The sequence below is a fragment of the Ictalurus furcatus genome, chromosome 3, assembly GCF_023375685.1.
Source record: "Ictalurus furcatus strain D&B chromosome 3, Billie_1.0, whole genome shotgun sequence".
NCBI classification, from domain to species: domain Eukaryota; kingdom Metazoa; phylum Chordata; class Actinopteri; order Siluriformes; family Ictaluridae; genus Ictalurus; species Ictalurus furcatus.
The window spans coordinates 30,238,237-30,260,595 of NC_071257.1; the positions used below are offsets into that span (position 1 = coordinate 30,238,237).

General features: G+C 42.2%; 1 protein-coding gene across 1 annotated transcript; it reads left to right on the forward strand.

Moving 5' to 3' along the window:
- The first annotated feature begins 52 nt into the window (after positions 1-52).
- aimp1a (aminoacyl tRNA synthetase complex interacting multifunctional protein 1a) lies at positions 53-20,522 on the forward strand. The gene is made up of 7 exons (XM_053621982.1): positions 53-148; positions 4,201-4,334; positions 4,487-4,600; positions 8,397-8,561; positions 12,883-13,085; positions 18,206-18,374; positions 20,246-20,522. Coding segments are annotated over exons 1-7 (954 nt in total). The 5' UTR covers positions 53-146; the 3' UTR covers positions 20,413-20,522.
- Positions 20,523-22,359: the final 1,837 nt, after the last annotated feature.

Consider the following 22,359-nt stretch of genomic DNA (forward strand, 5'->3'; position numbering starts at 1 on the left):
ATTTCAGTCAAGGGTCCACAAACTTTTGACCGGTACTATACTGAAAGCGTGATCAAGACTTGATTTCTGCGTCATCAACCTGCGACGCTGTGGACGGGGAAACGCGAGTGAAATCTGACTGCGTTAGCTATTTCGATTACCCTTGAATGTAAGTGCCATAACACACACCATTACCTTTTTTAAACCATTTAATATTTGTATGTCTTTTTAAAACACGTATAGCTCGGTTTTAAGCTTGTTTAGCCGGAAGAACATTGAGGAGCTTTGGGTAGAGTTGCACTTGTTATCCTGCTAGCGCTGGGCTTTGACACGGCGCTGTGGGGACGGTCCCAAACGGATCCCTGCTCCGTGTATAAGTGCACTACATCCAGTTGGAAGTAGTAGCGTATGCACTCTATGTAGTGCACTACGTGTTTGGTAGGAAGCTATTTGGGACTCGGTCTATATTGCATCATGATTTCCTAAAATGAAAGCACACCAATAATAAAGTGATTAGACAATATTCCTTTTAAAATCAACAACACGGTTAGTGTCTGCTTTTATCACAGAGTAACTCGAGTGTTTACAAAAAGTATTAAATTAGCTGGGTTTTAACCTATATATATGTGTATGTGTATATGTATATATATATATATATATATATATATATATATATATATATATATATGTGTGTGTGTGTGTGTGTGTGTGTGTGTGTATGTATATATAGATTTATATATATAGTTATAGATAGGAGGGCAGAGTTTTAGAATTTAGAATCTTTTACTCTTTGATCTGTTGCTTTGTATAATTAGTATTTAAATGTAAATACAGATCTTAATGTAACTATAGATGTTATATTTTAATAAACCATTTGGTTGGCAACATTAACCAGTCCTTTTTTTTGTCCGGGGTGGGTGAGTGTCCCTACCAATATTGAGACCAAACATTCGCCCTTGATAGATAGAAATATAGATATACAATTAGTGTGTGTGCGGTTATGTGTGTGTTTTTGTTTATTTATTTGATGTTTGTTTTCTTATTTTCCATTTTCTGTGACCAGGATTTTTTTGTTTTTGTTTGGTTGCATGGAAGCGATAATTTTCTATAGTTCATTATATAACTGTAGTTTCTATATTTCTACAGTTAGACAACTTTCTAATTATTAAGAGTTCTAACTTTCTATAGCTTTGTAGATAAATTTCAATAGTTTCTATAGTTAGAAAACTTTCTAACTATAGAAGCGACAACTTTCTATAGTTCGGTGGATAACTTCCAGTCGTTTCTGTAGTTAGGCAACTTTCTAATTATAGACATGATAATGATCTGCTCTGGAAACTTGTTTAGACTTTCCTTCTTCTTAAAGCCTGTGATTTGTCTTACAGCTGGAACTACTGTCAGAGTATTACATTTATTCATTTATTCATATACAGTTATAGAGCATTAATAACCACATCCAAATTGAAAATTCAACAGATTAAAAACAAATTAAAAAATGTATTTTATTTGTAACAAATAAAAAAAATGTATAATTGTTGATATGATGAAGTTTTATGTAAGGACACATTTAACGTTTTTGGAAGGAGCCTCCAGTGTCAGCGCTTTGTAACAGTCAGACGTAAAGTTGTACATCTTCTGGCCGCTCCACAGCCAAATAATTGCTGCGGTGTAAGACGAAATAAAAAACACTTGCTGCGCGTGCTGTGGGGGGTGTGGGGGGGTGTCGAAAGCTTTGTTGTGTTTACCGTCACTCCTGAGACTTTTTTCACTTTCAAAAAACACACCTTTAACTTGCAGACCATGAAATTGCATCAAAATATTGCCTTTATTTAACAAATAAGCAAAAAACAATCGTTTAAAATATATTTTCCTTGTGACCTCATATAGATAATTGTCATTTCAGTTTCCAAATACTCGCAAAGGTTAACAAGGTATTTGAATATCTGTGCACACCCTTACTGTTCCACTCATTAAACACTTGGTAATCCACAGAACTCTGTGTGTGTGTGTGTGTGAGAGAGAGAGAGAGCGCGAGAGAGCGAGAGAGAGCGATAGTAATAACCAAATAAGACTGCTCCTTGCAAGTGAAAGTGATGGTTATGGAGCCGTGCTAAATCTGGAACTTCCTCCCGCACTCCGCCGTAAACCGCGCCGATCTCAGATGCCAGCTGTACTCCCATGCTGTTTTCATTGTAGCTCAGCAGGCAAGTGTTTCATCCCGTCAACTTGCCGTGGTGGTTTAAACGCTCACAGCAGCCAGACAGATTGGCAGTGTTGCACAGGGCCTTGATGGGTGTTCGCACGATCCTCCATGTTCGAGAGAGAGCTGAAACCTCACACAGGCCACAACGATGCCCTCTTTCTTACGGCCCACTGCCTCTCCTCAAAGCGCTCCAGAGGAGGGAAAAACAGGGGAAGCATTCGGTCTGCATTCCGTTCTCGGAAATAGTTTCGCAATGGCTGCACGGGCACTGGTGTGGTGGCGGTGTCGTAATTGCGCCGAATTGGGTTTTATTAGAAACATGACTAATAAAAAAAGGGGTTACACTTGCGACTTTAAAGCTAAAGTGACTGTAATGCAAGTGACGGTTATTTCTCTTGCTTGACGCACGCGAACGCACTATTACGGACCTTGTTTGTGTGTCACAGCTTCTGTTTGCTGTCAGCTGGGAAAAAAACCCACTCGCGTATTAATATCTTTATAATTCGCACGCGATCTTCAGCGGTGTCCAGAATTTATTTTTAGAATGAAATTCTGGTCGACGTGTCGGTCTGTTAACACTAACGGTTTCACTTTGCTTTCCTACATTCCCCACAATGCCGCTCTGCCTGCTGATAGCGGTGCAGTGGGTTTAAACCCTCTCATCATCCCTGCTTAAGGAGTCAACCGATACCGAGTCAACGTCATCATCTCGTAGACCACTAACTAGCCGAGGAGTAACTCCATCGTATAGCTGCATTGCATTCTGGGAGTTTGAGTCCAGCGTTTGCACCAACGTCTCCAGTGCTTCCACGCTGGCGTTCTCATTAATATGACGTGATGTTAATTTTTAGACATATTTAATGTGTTAGGTTAAGTGGGTGGAGCTTTGAGTAGTCCACCTGCTAAAGGGTGAGGTCATGGCTTTGTTTGAGGTCTATAAGCTTTTGGCTGGGATCGTAACATCCCGCTGCCGAGTAAGACGGACGTGATCAGGGTAGAGGTCGGAGGCTATTGGAGCCGGCAGCACGAGGCTCGGTTCCAAGACTTATGCAAACGAAAACATTGTGGTTCTCGTAAAGTTCTTCCACCGTGGGCTCCGCTTAAATCAATTCAAGGGCTTTCAGGGGAAGAAGAAAAAAAAACCCCAAGAGACTTTGATCTGCTCGCATTATCAACTCCAGCCCTTTTTCGTGTTTTTAATTTCCATCCAGCGCCAGCTGTTGTTTTGCAGCACCACCCAGTATTACGTGTTAAGATGTTTTCTTCTCCCTTCCTGGGCCTTGTAAAAGACAACGGAGAAAAAAAAATCCCCTGATTTCCTTCCTGGTCTTTCTTTTTTTTTATCTCTCTCACTCTCCATTCTTTTTGAGATGACATCTTGCCAAAGTTATGTCCTTGTTAGTCGAGGCCTCTTTCGGTTCAGTGCGATTTTAAACGTTCGAGAGCCTTTGAAGCTCGAAAAGCATCTTAACCTCACACAGTGGAGTCAAGAGAGCAGCGGCGTTCGAATATTTCTGCCCATAAACGCTAGCCAAGCGCAGCGAGATGGGCAGCGTATTTCATTTCATTGGCATGTGGTTTGCTTCGTCACTGCAGAATCGGCTTCGATCGGGAGTGTCCTGGAACTTGTTAAGGAGGTCGGGTTCTCGCATGCAGCTGCCGTTCAGAATCCTCATCGCTTCAAGCCTTGAAATGGAAACGGAGAATTTGGATTGGATTGGGCAGCTTTAATCATGTACATTTTGCCTGTAACAGTTGGGGATTCCAGGTGTGTGTGTGTGTGAGTGAGTTGGAGAGATGCTGACTCGGTGTTTGGACAGCTGTGCAGCGTGAGTGTTCCGTTACTTTTGGAAGCCTCAGACACACACACACGATAAAAACCCCTTGCATTTCAATTTTGCCTCAATTCCCGACCAGTGACTTCCGGGGTATTTCATTTTAAAGACATCTCGACACATTTCCGTGGGGTTTGATCTTTCCCCATTGGACTTATTATTATTGTTCTTCTGTATTTCCAGGTTCTTAGCACGCTCCTTATTCAGGATGTCAGGCCACACCCCTTCGCTGATGAGACTGGAGCAGAGGGCCACCGAGGCGGATCAGATCATCGAGTACCTCAAACAGCAGGTCCAGCTGCTGAAAGAAAAAGCCAGTGAGTGGGAAACCCGTCTGTCTGACCCTCACACCCACACACCACTCCCATACACGCCAGATGACCGAGCTGAAACTCATTAGCATGTGTCTTTGTTGTCATGACCGTCGTTTTTTTTAAAAAAATCAAATCTGTGTTTTATTTGGATGAAGTGGTGCAGGCCACCGTGAGAGAGGAGAAGAAGCTGATGGTGGAGAACGCCAAGCTGAAGAAGGAGATTGAAGAACTGAAAAGGCAACTCCTGGAGAAGGAAAGAAGGAGAGGAGGTAAACGAACCTGTAACCCTAAAGCCGAGGGGAAGCCCTTCATTTCTAGATGGAACTCTTATTAACCGAAGCCCTTAATTATACACACAACCTCCTTTTTTAATTGTAATTCTTAAAAGATTCAAATCAAACCATAAGGGGAGAAAAATTTTATTATTTTATTTTATTTCATCGGCGATCACCGCCGTCAATTTGCGGCTGACCGGCTGGTTCAGTAACTGCAATTTTAAAATAAATAAATAAATAAATAAATTTCTTCGCTTCTCATTTCTATAGACCCCTTTGGTGTTCATAAACAAAAACAGACGAGCTCAATCTGGTTGTAGAAAGACCAGAGTAGCCTAGCAACCTGACGCCACTTGGTTATGTGCTGTTCAGTTAGAGCAGTGGTCACCAACCCTGTACCTGGAGGTCGACCTTCCTGAAGACTTTAACTCCAACCGTAATCCTGCTCACCTGACCATCTAATCATTGCCTTGAGAAGTTCTTGATCAACTAAAAGAGGTGTGTTAAATTTTGGTTGGAGATGAAACCTACAGGAAGGTAGATCGGAGATGAAACCTACAGGAAGGTAGATCGGAGATGAAACCTACAGGAAGGTAGATCGGAGATGAAACCTACAGGAAGGTAGATCGGAGATGAAACCTACAGGAAGGTAGATCGGAGATGAAACCTACAGGAAGGTAGATCGGAGATGAAACCTGCAGGAAGGTAGATCGGAGATGAAACCTACAGGAAGGTAGATCAGAGATGAAACCTACAGGAAGGTAGATCGGAGATGAAACCTGCAGGAAGGTAGATCGGAGATGAAACCTGCAGGAAGGTAGATCTCCAGGAAGAGGGTTGGTGACCACTGGACTAAACTACCTTTTTTCAAATGGATTAACTCTAGAAGGTTCTTATTGCTTGGCATCCTATCTATTTTACCTATTTTACGACCTCGAGGACGTTGCGGCGCTGAAAACCGAGGTGCTGCCCAAAATGATTCTAGATATCTAGTGTTAGCCAGTCCCTGTAGGATTTTGCGATCACAGAAATGAACGCAAAATCAAACAAACATCGCAATATTGACAGGATGTTGCAGTTGTTTTTAATTACAGCAGATTTTCCGTAAGATTTGGGCCAAAACACGTACAGCGAGTACAGCGAGAAGGTTTCATTTACCAACAATGAAGTTGTCCCAGCAAAAGACCGCACAAAACAGTTTCCTGCTCATGCAATTTCGCCAATCCAAGTAGTTTTCCGGGGGGGAAAAGGCACAAAAAAAACTCGCCAATTTTTTTTTTTTTTTTTTTTTAAAGCCGTGGCAAAATCAAGCATTACTGACCGCAACAATCACAAAAAAAACTCTGTGAAAATCCTGACCAGTTATTCCGCCGCCCTGCTTACCTTCCTCCGCAGGTCTGCGTGACTCCACAGCAAATCTCCTGCCACCCTCAGCCTCTGCCTCGCATTAACGTGCAAATAAAAGCACTCATATCCTCATTAACACTCGAGTAATGCTTTCCAGAGCAGCCCAATGGGAACAAATAGGCAATTTGGCATTCTTTAAAAAAGACCTCGTTTTTGTCCCTGTTATTTTTGGACAGCTTCTAAATAATGTAGGATTATGTTTTGGGGTTTTTTTGTTTTTTCCATTCGTTCTAATGTGTCATTTGTTATTTATCTGATTGCATCAGTTAATTGGGGCATACGAACCTAATCAGAGATCAAGGGGAATTTTTTTTTTTTTTTTTTAAAAAGGCCTCAGATCAGGCGTCACGCAGAGCTCTTTATACTTCATTTGGGAGAAAGCGGGCTGATCTGAGTCACCACGGCGTCACTGAAGTCCTGCACCGTCTGCACTTTGAAGGGCCTGTAGTTAGCTTAAATAAACAATGAATTATCATAATTAACATAAAATATAGGCTGCGCCACACGCCAGCGTTGTTTAGCAATCTCAGGAAGTCTACACTGCGCAATCAGACCATACACTCCTGTTTGGTGTAACCAACTTCGTCAGAGTTTGTTATTTCTCCGATTTCTCCACGCTCGAGCACATGCCGTTGCGCTTTCTAATTAAAAACCCAACCAAGGATCCGTCTTTGTGTCGTTTCAACAAGTTATGCAGCAGCAATATAAGCATCGAGCTTGATTGAGGGGGCTTTCGGTTTGGTTTCAGATTTGGGCCAAGATGCGTCGTGATGTCATCACAACATGCATTCACATGCGTAGAATATAAGTACAGTTAAAAGACCTTGCAAAATAATTTCCTGCAGGTAATTCACTTTGTTTTCTGCAAAACCAAAAAAAAGGCCAACTGAGGAGCGTGTAGTGCTGAAAACGTACGCGTAAAACTCTTTCATTCATTATACGTGACAACAAAATGTAAAAAACCTTTGCCAAGTGTGTGTAGAAATCACCAAAATCAACCGAGCGTGAAGAACACGGAGTCGGCGCTAAATAAACAATTAGATAAATTACAGAAATAACAAGTTGTGTATCCACTGTTTATTTGCTCTTTTTTGTTTGTCGGTCCAAATGTTCAGAACACGTGGCATTTCTGACGCTCTGTGCCTTGGCTCAGTTTATCTGCAAAAAAATACGGCGACGCAAAACCTGAAGCCTGTTCGGTTCACTTCATGAAGTCTGGATGATTCCGAGTCGACTCATTTTCTCACTCGAAGAAGCTATGGATATTGAACGACTCGAACTCCTGTACAAAATTAAAGAGGCAAACGCCAAACATGTCATGGACGATCGATTACATTGGATTTTTATTGTTCCTCCCATCCAGATTGTGCTCTGCAGTAAATCATTGGTATTTTACTAGTCCAGGCTCTTTTCATATCCAAACTGGACTGCTGCAAAGCACTGCTCTCGGGCCTTCCAAACAGCTCCGTCAAACCCCTTCAAATGATTCAGAATGCAGCAGCACGCCTCGTCTTCAACCAGCCCAAGAGAACCCGTCACACCCCTCTTCATCTCCCTCCACTGGCTCCCTGTAGCCACCCGGATCAAATTCAAGGCCTTGATGTTCACCTACAAGATCTTGTCTGGATCAGCACCCTCCTACCTCAACTCTCTCCTGAAGGCTCACGTTCCCTCACGCAGTCTGCGATCAATCAACGACCGACGCTTAGTAGTGCCTACTCAGCGTGGCTCAAGGTCCCTTTAGAGAATCTTCACACCTACTGTCCCTCAGAGGTGGAATGAACTTCCAACCTCAATCCGGACCGCAGAATCTCTCACCATCTTCAAAAACCCACCTCTTCCGTGAGCACGTAACTAACCCCTAAAATACCAACCACCGTATTATCTTAAATAAATAAATAAAACCCTACTCTGGCTCTTACACCTCTACTCTGCGCACTTTGTTTCTCCACAGCTCAATTATAAATCTTGTACGGTCGCACTACTTGTATTGTTCTCCGCTTGATATGTATTCTTAGTATTCTGTGGACTTCATGTTTTGATGAAAAACAATCAGGACCCGAAGGAAAGAACACTGTGTCAATTGTTTGTGCCATGGAGCCCTGAGCTAGTTTGGTATTTTCTTACTTTTAAAACATAATAATAATAATAATAATAATAATAATAATAATAGTATGTTTTTTTGTTTTTTTTAAACATTGAAACGTGCATTGTGTTGGTCCTCCATTTGTCTCGGTTTACCCCAAAGCTTATTGCTAATCGTTATGTTCTGGAAAGAGCAATCAGACAAACATGACACGTTGTGCTGCAAATATTTTGAGAAGCTAAAATATATCTGTGTGTGTGTGTGTGTGTGTGTGTGTGTGTGTGTGTGTGTGCACAGTGGCAGTGCCCATGCCCTCAGAAGACTCCATCATCCAGTGTGCATCCAAGCCCTCAGCACCGGAGCCGACAGTTAAACCAGCTCCTGCGGCCCCGGCCTCCACCGTTAAAAGCCCTGCAGCCAGCAGCACCGAGGCCAAGGCGAAAGCTAAAGCAGAGAAGAAAGGTGAGTCTGAGGACACGGTGATGAGAATATGTTTATATATTGCCAAAGTTGATCCACACCAGCGTCTGGGGTTTCATAGAATGCCACACATCGTTAACTAAGCACTGATGGCACTGTCCAACAAACGAGCCCACAATCCACAATGCCTAAAGGTTTACGGACACCTGACCATCACACCCATGTGGAGGATTTCCCCGAACTGTTGCCACAAGCCTGGAAACACACAGTTGTATAGAATGTCTTAGTGTGCTGTAGTGTTACCGTTTCATTTTACTGGATGTAAGAGGCCCAGACATGTCCAAGCTTAATAAAGCGAGCTCCATGAAGACATGGTTCACCAAGGTTGGAGTAGAAGAACGCGAGTGTCCTGAACAGAGCCCTGACCTCAACCCCACTGATCACATTTTGGATGAACTGGAACGCCGACTGCACCCCAGACCTCCTCAACATCCCAACATCAGTGTCTGATCTCACTAACGCTCTCGTAGCTGAATGATCACAAATCCCCACAGATGCGCTCTGAAATCTAGTGGAAAGCCTTCCCAGAAGAGTGGGACTGTGAGACTTGTGTGCCAGTCTCATTCTCTCCCTGTCTGTCTGTCTCTCTTTATCTGTCTGTGACTCTGCCTCTCTCTCTCTGTCTCTCTGTCTTTCTCTATCTGTCTGTGACTCTCTGCCTCTCTCTGTCTCTCTATTTGTCTGTCTCTCTGTGTCTGTGACTCTCCCCCACCTCTTTCTCTCTCTCTCTCTCTCTCTCTCTCTCTCACACTCTCTCTCTCTGTGTCTGTGACTCTCCCTCTGTCTCATTCTCTCTCTCTCTCTCTCTCTCTCTCTCTCTCTCTCTCTCTCTCTCTCTGTGGCTGTGACTCTCCCCCTGTCTCATTCTCTCTCTCTCTCTCTCTCTCTCTCTCTCTCTCTCTCTGTGTCTGTGACTCTCCCCCTGTCTCATTCTCTCTCTCTCTCTCTCTCTCTCTCTCTCTCTCTCTCTCTCTCTCTGTGGCTGTGACTTTCCCCCTGTCTCATTCTCTCTCTCGCTCTCTTTATTTCTCCCTCTGTCTGTGACTACCTCCCCCCCTTCTCCCTCTCTCTGTCTGTCTGTCTCTCTTTTTTTTTTCTTTCTGCATGTGTGTTTGAACGTCATTTCACCGTAAGGTTCAGGATACACTTGCATTTGATTCTGAGCAGATTGCTCTGAATCCCGTCAGCACTTCAGCACTTCAGCATGGGATTTGCAAACAAACCTGAGGCCAGGATCCAGTTTTCACAGCGTACGCAAGATGGTGTGAATGTTCTCGTAAATCTGCAGTAATTGGTTTGTAACGAACGAGCCGGTGGGTTTCTGTGCTGTGCTATTTATTAACGAAACGATCATCAACGTAAACCGTACATCTCCATCTGTTGAAGCGACCCAACTCCGAACATGATCGCCAACAATCTTTCAGTTTTATTTATGGAGAGTTAAGTTTGAGCAGATGAAATAAGGTAGTGCAGACAGGGGGGTTTAATGACAGAATATAAATATAGTGCAAGATTTCTGCTTGTAAACAGAGCGCCTGCACAACAGCTGCATCGCCTTTCAGTGAGTGTTGTTTTTTAAAGACAGGAAACCCAAATTAACGTGTTGAAAAGATCAAATTTTCAGCACAATATATCAGTCTGGCTTGTACCATGGAACCGTTGAATACTTGATTCTGATTGGTCAGAAGGTGTTGATTTTGAATTTTCTAGGACAGTAGATCCAACTCCAAGGAAAATCTCAAGTTTACGGTAATGAGTTCTTTCTAATAATCGTTTCTATAGTAACAGCTCATTCACAGGAATTTTAGACGTTTATTTAACGTTTAATGAAGGAGTCTCCGGTGTCAGTGCTTTATAACACTAATCGGTCCGTTCAGGAGGTTTTTTATTTATTTATTTATTTTATTTATTTATTTATTTGTGATTGTTGTGGCCAAAAATGCTCGATTTTGTGTGTGTTGTTGTGAGTTTTTTTTTTTTTTGTTTTGTATTGTTTTTTTTGTGATTGTGTTTATTTTTTTTTTGTGATTGTGTGTGTGTGTTATTTTTATTTAATTTTTTTTGTGATTGTGTGTGTTATTTTTATTTAATTTTTTTGTGATTGTGTGTGTTTTGTATTTAATTTTTTTGTGATTGTGTGTGTGTTATTTTTATTTAATTTTTTTGTGATTGTGTGTTATTTTTATTTAATTTTTTTTGTGATTGTGTGTGTGTGTGTTATTTTTATTTAATTTTTTTGTGATTGTGTGTGTTATTTTTATTTAATTTTTTTGTGATTGTGTGTGTGTTTGTGTGTTATTTTTATTTAATTTTTTTTGTGATTGTGTGTGTGTTATTTTTATTTAATTTTTTTGTGATTGTGTGTGTTATTTTTATTTAATTTTTTTGTGATTGTGTGTGTTATTTTTATTTAATTTTTTTGTGATTGTGTGTGTGTGTTATTTTTATTTAATTTTTTTGTGATTGTGTGTGTTATTTTTATTTAATTTTTTTGTGATTGTGTGTGTTATTTTTATTTAATTTTTTTGTGATTGTGTGTGTGTTATTTTTATTAAATTTTTTTTGTGATTGTGTGTGTGTGTGTTATTTTTATTTATTTTTTTGTGTGATTGTGTGTGTGTGTGTTATTTTTATTTAATTTTTTTTGTGATTGTGTGTGGTGTTTTTTTTGTGATTGTTGCGGTCAAAAATGCTCAATTTTGTGTTTTTTTTTTTTTTTTTTGCTTTCTTTTTTTTGTTTGTTTATTTTTGTGACGGCCAAAAATGCTCGATTTTGTGTGGGGTTTTTTTGTGTTTTTTGTTTTTGTGATTGTGTGCGTTTTTTTGTGTGTGTTTTTTGTTTTGTTTTGTGATTGTGTGTAGTTTTTTTGTGTTTTTTGTTTTTGTGATTGTGTGTGGGGTTTTTTTGTGTGATTGTTGCAGCCAAAAATGCTCGATTTTGTGCGGGTTCAAAATTTGCGCTACAACTTTCAGAGTTTTTTTTTTGTGCTTTTTTTTTTTTTTTGCGGAAAACTACTCGGATTTTCGAAAGTGCAATTGCACAAAATAGTTTTGCACGGTCTTTCACAGTGATGTTTGTTGGTAAATGAAACTTTGTAGCGGTACGCACGTGAATCGAAGAGGGCTTTGGCTGAATACGCGTTGTGATGAGGTCATTTTGAAAAATTGATTTTGCGTTCATTTCCGCGCTAATAATCCTTTGTAACACGGGAAAGTCTTCAGGACTGAGGACTTTTTAATCGCTTTGCTCAATAACGTAAGCTGCGGGGGGTTTTGTTTGCTTGTTTGTTTGCTTTCTGTTTAGTTTTTTTGTTTGTGGGGGGGGGTGTGTTCGGTCTTAATTTCAGTAGAGGGGGAGACTAAAAAAGACAGACTGAGAGACTGCTTACAGCTGCTATAACGTAAGTGATAACAGGAAGGAAGTTATTTTACGAACGTTCCACGATGCTCACCGTAACTAGAAATGGTTAAAAGTGTGATGTGACGTGAAATTATATCTTGTAATCGTAGGCAAAGTAGGTAAATAATCAACGTTGGAGGGTAATCATAGCTCTGTGATGCATTTGGCCGCATCACACCACCACATCGTTGATTATTTTCCTACAGCAGCACAGCACAAGGTGTTTTTATTTCCTTATTTAATACAACAGGTCATTTAAGACTCCTAAGAAGCAGTTTAAAGATGTCCAAACTGCTTTTTCCACCCTGGGAAATGAATGTTCTGATTTTAGAAGTGTGTGTGATTGGAATGAAAAGTGTGTGGGCGTGTTTGTGCGCACTCCAGGGGTGACGTGTAAAGGGGGAGACGACGGGCCGCGTAGTTTCCATGTGCCCGCTGAGGAATGTTTCTCCAGGGAACAATACGGCTAAAAATAAGGCTCACACCATATCACAACACCTCGGGAAATCCAATCGCTCTGCTCTAAAAACCCAGACGGTGCCATGGGGACGTGGTTGTGCCAGCTTCACCGGCAATGCCACATGCTTGCCTTTCTCCCCCCTCCTGCATGCGCGAGCGTTCATAAATAAATACCTAATCCTCCCTTACATCAGCTCTACTTTGATCACATTATGTCAGTGCTGATGTCATGGTTCTGTGAGAAAGGCACCGTATAATAATATACATAATAAGGCGGCTAATTATAGTAATGATGCAAATGCAAATGACTATAATCAGCGTTGTTGCTGTTGGATGCGGTTCAACTCTTGTGGCATGTCGCGCTAACTGTTTCGCGTTAGCTTTCTTTCTTTCCTGCAGTGCTAATTGTGTGACTGAAATCTTCAGTGTGCGAATGTTTTTCAGGAGAGAAGCCGATGAAGAAAGCCCCTCCCCCTCAGGAGGACGTGAAGGTGGACGTGTCCCGTTTGGACCTGCGCGTCGGGCGGATCGTCGAGGCGAGGAAGCACCCGGACGCTGATACGCTGTACGTGGAGGAGGTGGATGTGGGTGAAGAGGCGCTGCGCACTGTGGTCAGCGGTCTGGTCAAACACGTCCCGCTAGAGCAGGTAACTCACCTCCACACGGCCCGAACACCAAACCAGCACTGCTGTAGTGATTTACAGCATCACTGTGATAAAGCTGTTCAACAGTCTGTCTGTCTCTCTCTCTCTCTCTGTCTGTGTGACTCTCCCCCTGTCTCATTCTCTCTCTGACTGTCTCTCTCTCTCTCTGTCTGTATGACTCTCCCCCTGTCTCATTCTCTCCCTGTCTGTCTGTCTGTGTGACTCTCCCCTGTATCATTCTCTCCCTCTCTCTCTCTCTCTCTGTCTGTCTCTCTCTCCCCCTGTCTCATTCTCTCCCTGTCTGTCTCTCTCTCCCCCGTCTCATTCTCTCTCAGTCTCTGTCTGTGTGACTCTCCCCATCTCATTCTCTCCCTGTCTCTCTCTCTCTGTCTGTCTCTCTCTCCCCCTGTCTCATTCTCTCCCTGTCTGTCTCTCTCTGTCTGTGTGACTCTCCCCTGTCTCATTCTCTCTCTCTCTCTCTCTTTATTTCTCCCTCTGTGTCTCCCTCTGTCTGTGACTACCCCCCCACAAGCTCTCTCTCTCTCTCTGTCTCTCTCTCTGTCTCTCTCTGTCTCTCTCTCTCTCTCTCTCTCTCTCTCTCTCTCTCTCTCTCTATGTCTCTATCTCTCTCTCTCTCTCTTTATTTCTCCCTCTGTGTCTCCCTCTGTCTGTGACTACCCCCCCACAAGCTCTCTCTCTCTCTCTGTCTCTCTCTCTGTCTCTCTCTGTCTCTCTCTCTCTCTCTCTCTCTCTCTCTCTCTATGTCTCTATCTCGCTCTCTCTGTCTTTTTTTTCTTTCTGCGTGTGTTTGAATGTCATTTCGCCAAAAGTTTCAGGAAACGCGTCTTCAGATACACTTGCATTTGATGACTAAAATTAGAGCATAGCATGGTAAATGATCTTATGAAAATCAATATCTGAATACTAATTAAATTTTTTTATGGCTCTAATTGCAATATACTGAGCTTTAGTGTGTTTTTATTTAAAAATTTTTTATGCTCGCTAATGTTATACTTCATTTCCCTCATGGAGGAAAAGACATAACAGTCTGATCTTGTAGCGTGTCCTCAACAAATTCTAAATCACTCTTACGATAGAAACAAATCATGCGAGCCTCCTTCATGTTCAGACTCTCAGATACTGGAGAAGCCCCACTCCCCACGGCGTCTCCGTCTCCCCGCGGCGTCTCCGTCTCCCCGCGGCGTCTCTGTCTTCCCGCGGCGTCTCTGTCTCCCTGCGGCGTCTCCGTTTCCCCACGGCGTCTCCGTCTCCCTGCAGCATCTCCGTCTCCCCGCGGCGTCTCCGTCTCCCCTGCGGCATCTCTGTCTCCAACCGGTGTCTCTGTCTCCCCGCGGCGTCTCTGTCTCCCCCCGGCGTCTCTGTCTCCACATGACGTCTCTGTCTCCCCATGGCGACTCTGTCTCTTCACGGCGTCTCCCCATGGCGTCTCTGTCTCTTCACGCCGTCTCTGTCTCCCCGCGGCGTCTCCGTCTCCACACGGCGTCTCCCCATGGCGACTCTGTCTCTTCACGGCGTCTCCCCACGGCGTCTCCGTCTCTTCACGCCGTCTCTGTCTCCCCGCGGCGTCTCCGTCTCCACACGGCGTCTCCCCACGGCGACTCTGTCTCTTCACGGCGTCTCCCCACGGCGTCTCCGTCTCTTCACGCCGTCTCTGTCTCCCCGCGGCGTCTCCGTCTCCACACGGCGTCTCCCCACGGCGACTCTGTCTCTTCACGGCGTCTCCCCACGGCGTCTCCGTCTCTTCACGCCGTCTCTGTCTCCCCGCGGCGTCTCCGTCTCTTCACGCCGTCTCTGTCTCCCCACGGCGTCTCCGTCTCTTCACGCCGTCTCTGTCTCCCCGCGGCGTCTCTGTCTGTCTCCTCACAGCTCTGTCGTCTCATACTCACAAATCACTCTCTGAAGAAAGCCCGTGAAAGTTGCAGCAACTTTAATCAAACCTTCTTTTTTCTTCTTTTTCTTTTTTTTTTCCTTCATAAAGCAGTGACTCACGATTGTTTTCTTTACAAATGTTTATTTTGGAGTAAGGCATGAAATCTGCGAGTGCTGTAATACATCATCGCAGCAGGAACTGGTCATGTACTTTTTTCTTTTCTTTCTTTTTTTTTTTTTTTAAAATAGGAAAAATGAAAGCTGTGTTTTGAGTTTTAATCCCTAAACGTCAAAACAGACCGAGTGAAAGGTCTTTTCAGTTTTATTAAGCGTAGTAAATCACATAAATCGTCTGCGGCAACGCGGCCGTCACGGTTCAGCGTGCTCCCGACTCTGCGTACGTCGCATTCAGTCACGTTCTCTGTGTTTCATATGAGGAACCTCTAGTTTACGATTTGTTTAGGGGACCCCTGGCACTCAGCCACTAAGCTTAATTACACCCCTGAAAGTCTGTCTCCTTCATCCCTCTGAGCTCTCCTCTGTCTGTTTCGATAGCACGTGTACGTCTGAGAACAGCGGTCCCGTCTGTCTCTAGCTTTACTCAGACGTTCTCGCACATGGTGCTCAGACAGCGATGACTGGACAAACGATCAATTTGTCTGAGGTACATTTTATTCCAGAACATTTATAGCCAAAAAATAAATAAATAAATAAATAACAGAAGGTCTTTTTGTACGTGCATTAATCTGTGTAATTTAGTGTAAATGTTTGAAATTCGTTTTAATTCATAATAGCAGGTTTAGCGTTGAATTATATACTCAATATTTATTCAAAAATGGTTACGCTGCTTATTATAATTTTACGTCATCTGTAAACGGGCCTCACGCTCTACATTGTTATCCTGAGCTCCAACAATTGCCAATCTTTAAACTCAATGATTTCCCTGACGTTTTATTTATTTATTTGTTTATTTATTTTTGATTTATTATCTTCAGTTACAGTTTTACCTCTAACGGTTACAAAACGGTGAGATTTAAGATTCTAGAGATTTAAGAATTCAACAATGTTTTGGTATTTGAGTAATAAACCGTGACAGGAATGCTGTTATTGGAAAGAATCAAGAATGGTGTGAAGTCTTGATTTCCCAACCGCTATTCATACCACAGCCAACGATTACGCAATTTTGTTGCGCAACATTTCATAATATTTTGAACGTATCTTAATGTTGTGGAACATCCACGAAACAAGTTGGTTCCTGCCGTCACTTTAATATCCTAGCAACTATAAAGTTAGTCCCTCACTAGCATTCATCTCTGTCTCTTACCTTACTCACTCGAAGGACGTGTGTGGCTCCAAAGCACGGACCCTGGAGTTTCCTTCCATAAATAATGATAATAATGAGTCTTTATTGGTCACATATACATATGCACAGTGAAATTCTTTTCTTCACATACCCCAGCATGTTAGGAGGTTGGGGTCAGAGCACAGGGTCAGCCATGATACAGCGCCCCTGGAGCAGAGAGGGTTAAGGGCCCAACAGTGGCAGCGCCGGGGCTTGAACCCCTGACCTTCCGATCAGTAATCCAGAGCCTTAACCACTAAACCACCACTGCCAAAAAACCTGGCACCTTAGAAACTTAGGAATCATTTTACATTATTTGTAATAAATAATATTTATTCATATGTAATGTTTTTGAGGCATCTATTTAACGTTTTTGGGGGGTTTTTTTGTAAGGACTCTCCAACTTAATTGCTTTAGTTTTCTGACACGAGAACGACAGAGGGTATTGCTGTTTTGTTTACATAATAAGCGTGTGTTGTGTTTTTTTTTTTTTTTTTTTGTAAAATTACCTTCAAGAGAAAGGGGGGGACAAATATACGACGGTGAAGGAACGACCTGCTATGACGTAGGTAATAACATGAACCGACTTGTTTCTTGGTTGTTCCACAACATTGAACGGTAACTATAAACAAGTAAACCGTTGTAATCATTGGCTCATTTTTTGTAGCATACGAGGAAATAAAACCCTTCTGTAGTCCAGCTAACTTGACTTGCTACCACAAGAGAGCTCGCCGTCTCATTTTGAAGACTGTTCCCAAGCTAGCGGTCTATTTTTAAGCACACTTGGCTGTAGATGTGGCCTTGTGCTTGTAAATATAATTAGATATACCTTTCATGAATTTCATGGCTTGTAGTTTATATCCGGTTTTAAAATGCTCTATTGTTGGATTTAAACGTCTCAGGCTCAAAAGCCCTCGAGGTTCATTGCGGCAGACGTTTGTAGAGATATTCCTCCGTCTAAAAGACACTCTGTTGCTGTAATGCTCTTCAAAGGAGAGGCCACCGTAAGCCGACGTATCCGTAGGAAGGTGAACATTTGGAACCGTCGTGCGAGTGAAGAATCGCTTTTGCTTTCGATGAGCCGAAAACCTGTTCTTCGATCTTGTACAACGACTTCGCTCAGTATTGTCAGAAATCGTGTTTGAGAAGACGCAACGCGAGCAGGATTTATATACTTTATAGCTATAGCAGAAATATTCAGTTTTTCTTAGTGGTTAGCACGTTCGCCTCACACCTTCAGGGTCGGGGGTTCGATTCCCACCGTGGCCCTGTATGTGCGGAGTTTGCATGTTCTCCCCGTGCTGCGGGGGTTTCCTCCGGGTACACCGGTTTCCTCTTACAGTCCAAAGACATGCATGGTAGGCTGATTGGCGTGTGCAAAGTGTCCGTAGTGTATGAATGGGTGTGTGAGTGTGTATGTGATTATGCCCTGCGATGGATTGGCACCCTGTCCAGGGTGTACCCCGCCTTGTGCCCGATGCTCCCTGGGATAGGCTCCAGGTTCCCCGTGACCCTGAAAAGGATAAGCGGTATAGAAGGTGGATGAATGGATGGATTAAACAACCAATAATCGGACACTGCTTGACAATATAATGTTTGTAAAGTTGTTGTTTTTTGCAGGGGGATGTCCAAATTCCATTTTCAGGAGCTCTTGTAGGATATAAACGGATTTTTCACACACAGCACATTTCTTGTATAAGTGCTCACATGAATATTTATTTTCCTTCAAAGGTTCTATGTAGAACTTTACAACAGAAAGTACTGCCCATTTTGGAAGCTAAGAACACCCTTGATGAACCCTTTTTTTTTTTTTCATCCTGGTAGTGTAGATAGAAACCTTATACGTAGACGTCTCTTGGCTCCGATAACTCTTTTCACGTTGTACCAACAGATGCAGAACCGCATGGCAGTGTTCCTGTGTAACCTCAGGCCAGTTAAGATGAGAGGGATTGTGTCTCAGGCCATGGTCATGTGTGCCAGCACTCCGGACAAGGTGGAGATCCTGGACCCACCCAGCGGGGCCCAGCCTGGGGAACGAGTCACTTTCCAGGGATTTCCAGGTGCGAAATGATCACACAATGACAGTTCTACACTTGTCTCTCTGCCTCGCTCTGTTCAGGCCTTTTGATGTAATGTGATGTAATGAAATTCAGGCTTATATAAGCATTCGCTCACTTCACTTCAATTTGCATCAAGACATTCAAGTCTGGAAAATGTCTCCGAATCCCCGCTTCACACTCGTCTAATTTTCATCACCTACTCAGACCTCATCAGTGCACACTAATGACTAATTGTCTGGTTAAATAAAGTGACCGAGTCCCACTATTGTCTTACCTAGAAAATACAGCACAAAGAAATGAATAAATTGCCCATGTAAAAGCAAAACAGGAAGCTAATGTGCCAAGCCTAGGAGTTTAAGCAGTCCAAGAACAACACAGATGGCATTCATGGTTGAGTCAAAGTCTCGCTTCATTCTTCTGAGGTTAGTTCACATGATTTATTGATGATCTAAACTGTCTGCGGGCCTAATCGGAGAAATAGGATGATGTTCTGTTGTTATCCAGGCACATCCTGAGGAAATGGGAGCAAACAGTTCCTCCAGCCTTCAACAAATTAAAGAAGGTTTATTGTAAAGCCTGCAGAGTCTGGGCTGGGAGTCCTATCTGAAATGGTCTTGGCTCTGAAGAGGTACTTCACCTTGTTCAGGTGCTCGTGCTGATCTAGAGCGCTTTTGAATAAAAACAGGTAATAATAAAACAAGTTCAATGTGCTTAAACATCAAAGCACTGCGCTTGAGAGTTCCCTTTTGTGCTGTAAAAGACGGAGGAGTGGGTCATGTGACTGAATGTGGAATGACTAACCCCGGAGAGTTGGGTTCGGTCTGGACCCAGAGCAGTCTCTGTCCCACGCTATCATCAACTCTGCAGAGCTTTCATCTTCCTGCTTTCTTCCTGCTTATTCTTTCTCCAGCTGTTTTTTTTTTTTAACGATGTGTCTTCAGCCAGCCAGAAAGCAAACCATGGTTTTATTATCCTGATTGAATGCACTTTGGGGTCATCCCTAAGCGAGGCAGCTCTTTCTGTTGACTCCACAGACTATACCGCTCCTAAGCGAGGCAACGAATCGTTCCAATAACAGGATGTTTACTGTGAAAATTCATTTGCACCATTTATTTTTTTTATAGTTTTATTCTCTTTCTTGTATCTTCTTGGCTCTCTCATTTTAAGAGGTGTCATGTCAGAGGCTTATGGAGGGACAAGAGCCAGGGCTTATCCGTACGAACCAGAGATTCTGACCGTTAAAAGAATGTGCTGAACTTGGGAAGAGTTGCTGGCCAGCTGTGTGGGTTCCACACCAGTTTTCATGCAAAAAATTATAATCCTCTTCAGGTCATTTGATAGCATTTAGTTTGATTTGCTCCCATGCAAAAAAAAAATTTAAAAAGTTCTCGTCACCCCAGTTCTCAGCATCTCTTCTTTATATTGGTTACAGGCTAAACTAGTTGTGTAGCAATGTTGTTGGAACTTGTATTTTATTACCTGAGCCTGCACTGCTTTATAGCTCCTTCGTGGCATGTAAGGAATTAAAAAAACTTTTTCAAGTACCCATCAAAATGGCTTACCTCTAATTGCTACTCAGTTTTACAGCTCTTGGAGAGGAGTGTCAGCACTGAACCGGGTAATGAGCAAACACACTCCCTTGCACATTTTTAGAAGTATAAAAACCAGTCCGTGTTTTGACTCGGCTATTGGACATCCACATCGCCTCTGAATCCAGATAACGAGCTAAAAAAATAACTTCCCTTGCATGTTCTAAGTCATTTGAAAATAGTCAGGATTTTGAATCAACCCCTTCTCTGGTCTTGACCACAGTGTACCTCATATTCCACCTACATGAGCTTACTTGCTTGTCCCTCTGCTGTCTTATCCAGGTGAGCCTGATAAAGACCTGAACCCCAAGAAGAAAGTGTGGGAGCAGGTGCAGCCTGATTTGCGCACTGATAATCAGGGCGTGGCCAACTACAAGGGGTCTGCCTTCGAGGTCGCTGGGAAAGGAGTTTGCAAAGCTCAAACCATGAGCAACACTGGCATCAGATAAAGCCTCAGAACTCTTTGGAAGCTCAGGACTCTGTGAAGTTAATGAGGACTGAGTCTGAAACATCTGTAAGGCTTTCTAAAATGACAATAAAGGATTTGGACATCAGCGTATTTTGGGGTTTGTTTCTTCATTTGGCATCATGTCTTTCTAATAGATGTCTCTTTTTGACCCTTATTCTTAGCTCTCAAGTACACTTACTGTTAAGTGGTGCATACTTTTCAATTTTTCACATTTCTATTCTTAGAGAAAGCATCTACACTTTTCCCTGCCTAGCAGTGTGTTTTGGTTTGTTTTATTGTCCTCCTGAGAGGAGCATGCTAGTATTTCTCTCAGGATGTATAATTGCTTTCTGGACAAACTCCTGAATAACATTCAACCCAGTTCCCTAAGACCAAAGGAGTTATAATTCCTTACACGCCGCAATGCATCATGAGTAATTAAGTCCATGAATGGATATCTGTAACTATTTCCTGCAGAGCTGAACAGGACTGAACTGTTGCTTTGATATAAATGATGGCCTGTAAGTCGAAGCTCTGACATGCTGTTTCTGAGGTTTTACATTTGTTAACGTGTGCTGCGCTATCAACTGGATGCATCTACTTTATATTACACAGAGAATTTTGCTACCCTCCAGCTTGCTTGAAGGTCTGGTGGGCTGTGAGTACTGATTGCCAGGGTCATGCTCAGTTCTCACAGCCACACTTACTCAGTTAATCAAAAGTCATCTCCATGGACCAGACTTGGATAAATCAGATTCATCTGTCCTGTAACACATTCCAAGCTTTTAACAAAGCCTAGCTGAAAACCATGGCAAGATTGAGTGGATTTCTTTCGGTAGATTTTCCTTTGATCGTGTTCTACTAGTTAAAATGGCAAGAGTTTAAAAGATGAAATTCCTGAAAGACTTGCTCAATACTATGTTTTTTGAGTACAACCCATTGGGCGTTATCCTGAACCTAGTTGCTGGTCTGAACTTCTGGTGGACCTGACATGTGAAATCAATGTGATCACTGGATAGTTGAAGATTAAAAATGTCACTTTGTCTTTTTTTCCCAATCTTTAGCTACCCCGTGAACCACCTGTGATCACTGTAACCCTCCCAGATCCTTATTCTTTAAAATTTGGTGTAGCCCAAAATATTTGTAATAACAACTCTAACACATAAGCAGCACTAACTTCACAAGAACCTACCAGCCACTTATTCATAAATCAGTTCCCAACATGTAGTAGCAATGGTTGAGTTAGGATAATATATAATCTCCAGGAGCAGATCAGGGTTGGCAACATTAAATTGTTTAGATGTCATAATTATCCTTTGATTGCAATGTCAATACATCATCACTCAAAATGTGGTTTTGTTTTGCTTGTGTGGTTTGGATTGCCTGAGGGATGTATACTGTTACTGAGATGGATGCGTTTCCAAACTGTAAACCAGGATCCTATAGTCTAAAACTATCTGTTGTTTTTGTGCTGGTTACGTTGTGTGAATGCTGTGCAGCCTGTGTCTGGATTTTGGGAGGCGTTATTTTTTTTATTTTATTTTTTTTACAAGAACAAAATTTTTATGGAAAGCACTAAATATAGATGTGGTTATGCTTACAGTACATGTGTACAAAGAAATAATTAGCACTTCATTTTTTTTTTTTTTAAATAGCTGTCGTCAAATTAATAAAATAAATATTGTAATGGAAAATTAATTCCATTCAGAGGAATACATGGTCATGAAATTTGATCCAATTTGATTGAGTAATTTTAATAGTTTGGTGAACTAATAGTTTTATTATTATTATTATTGTTGTTTAAATTTTATTAATGAGCTGTTTCTAGACATAAAAAAAAAAACACTGCTGAGAGTGATCACTGATTTATATGGCTCTGATCTCAAACCCACAAAAACATGTTCAGTTCTTTAATGTAATTGGATATTGTGACCATGAGGAACAGTAT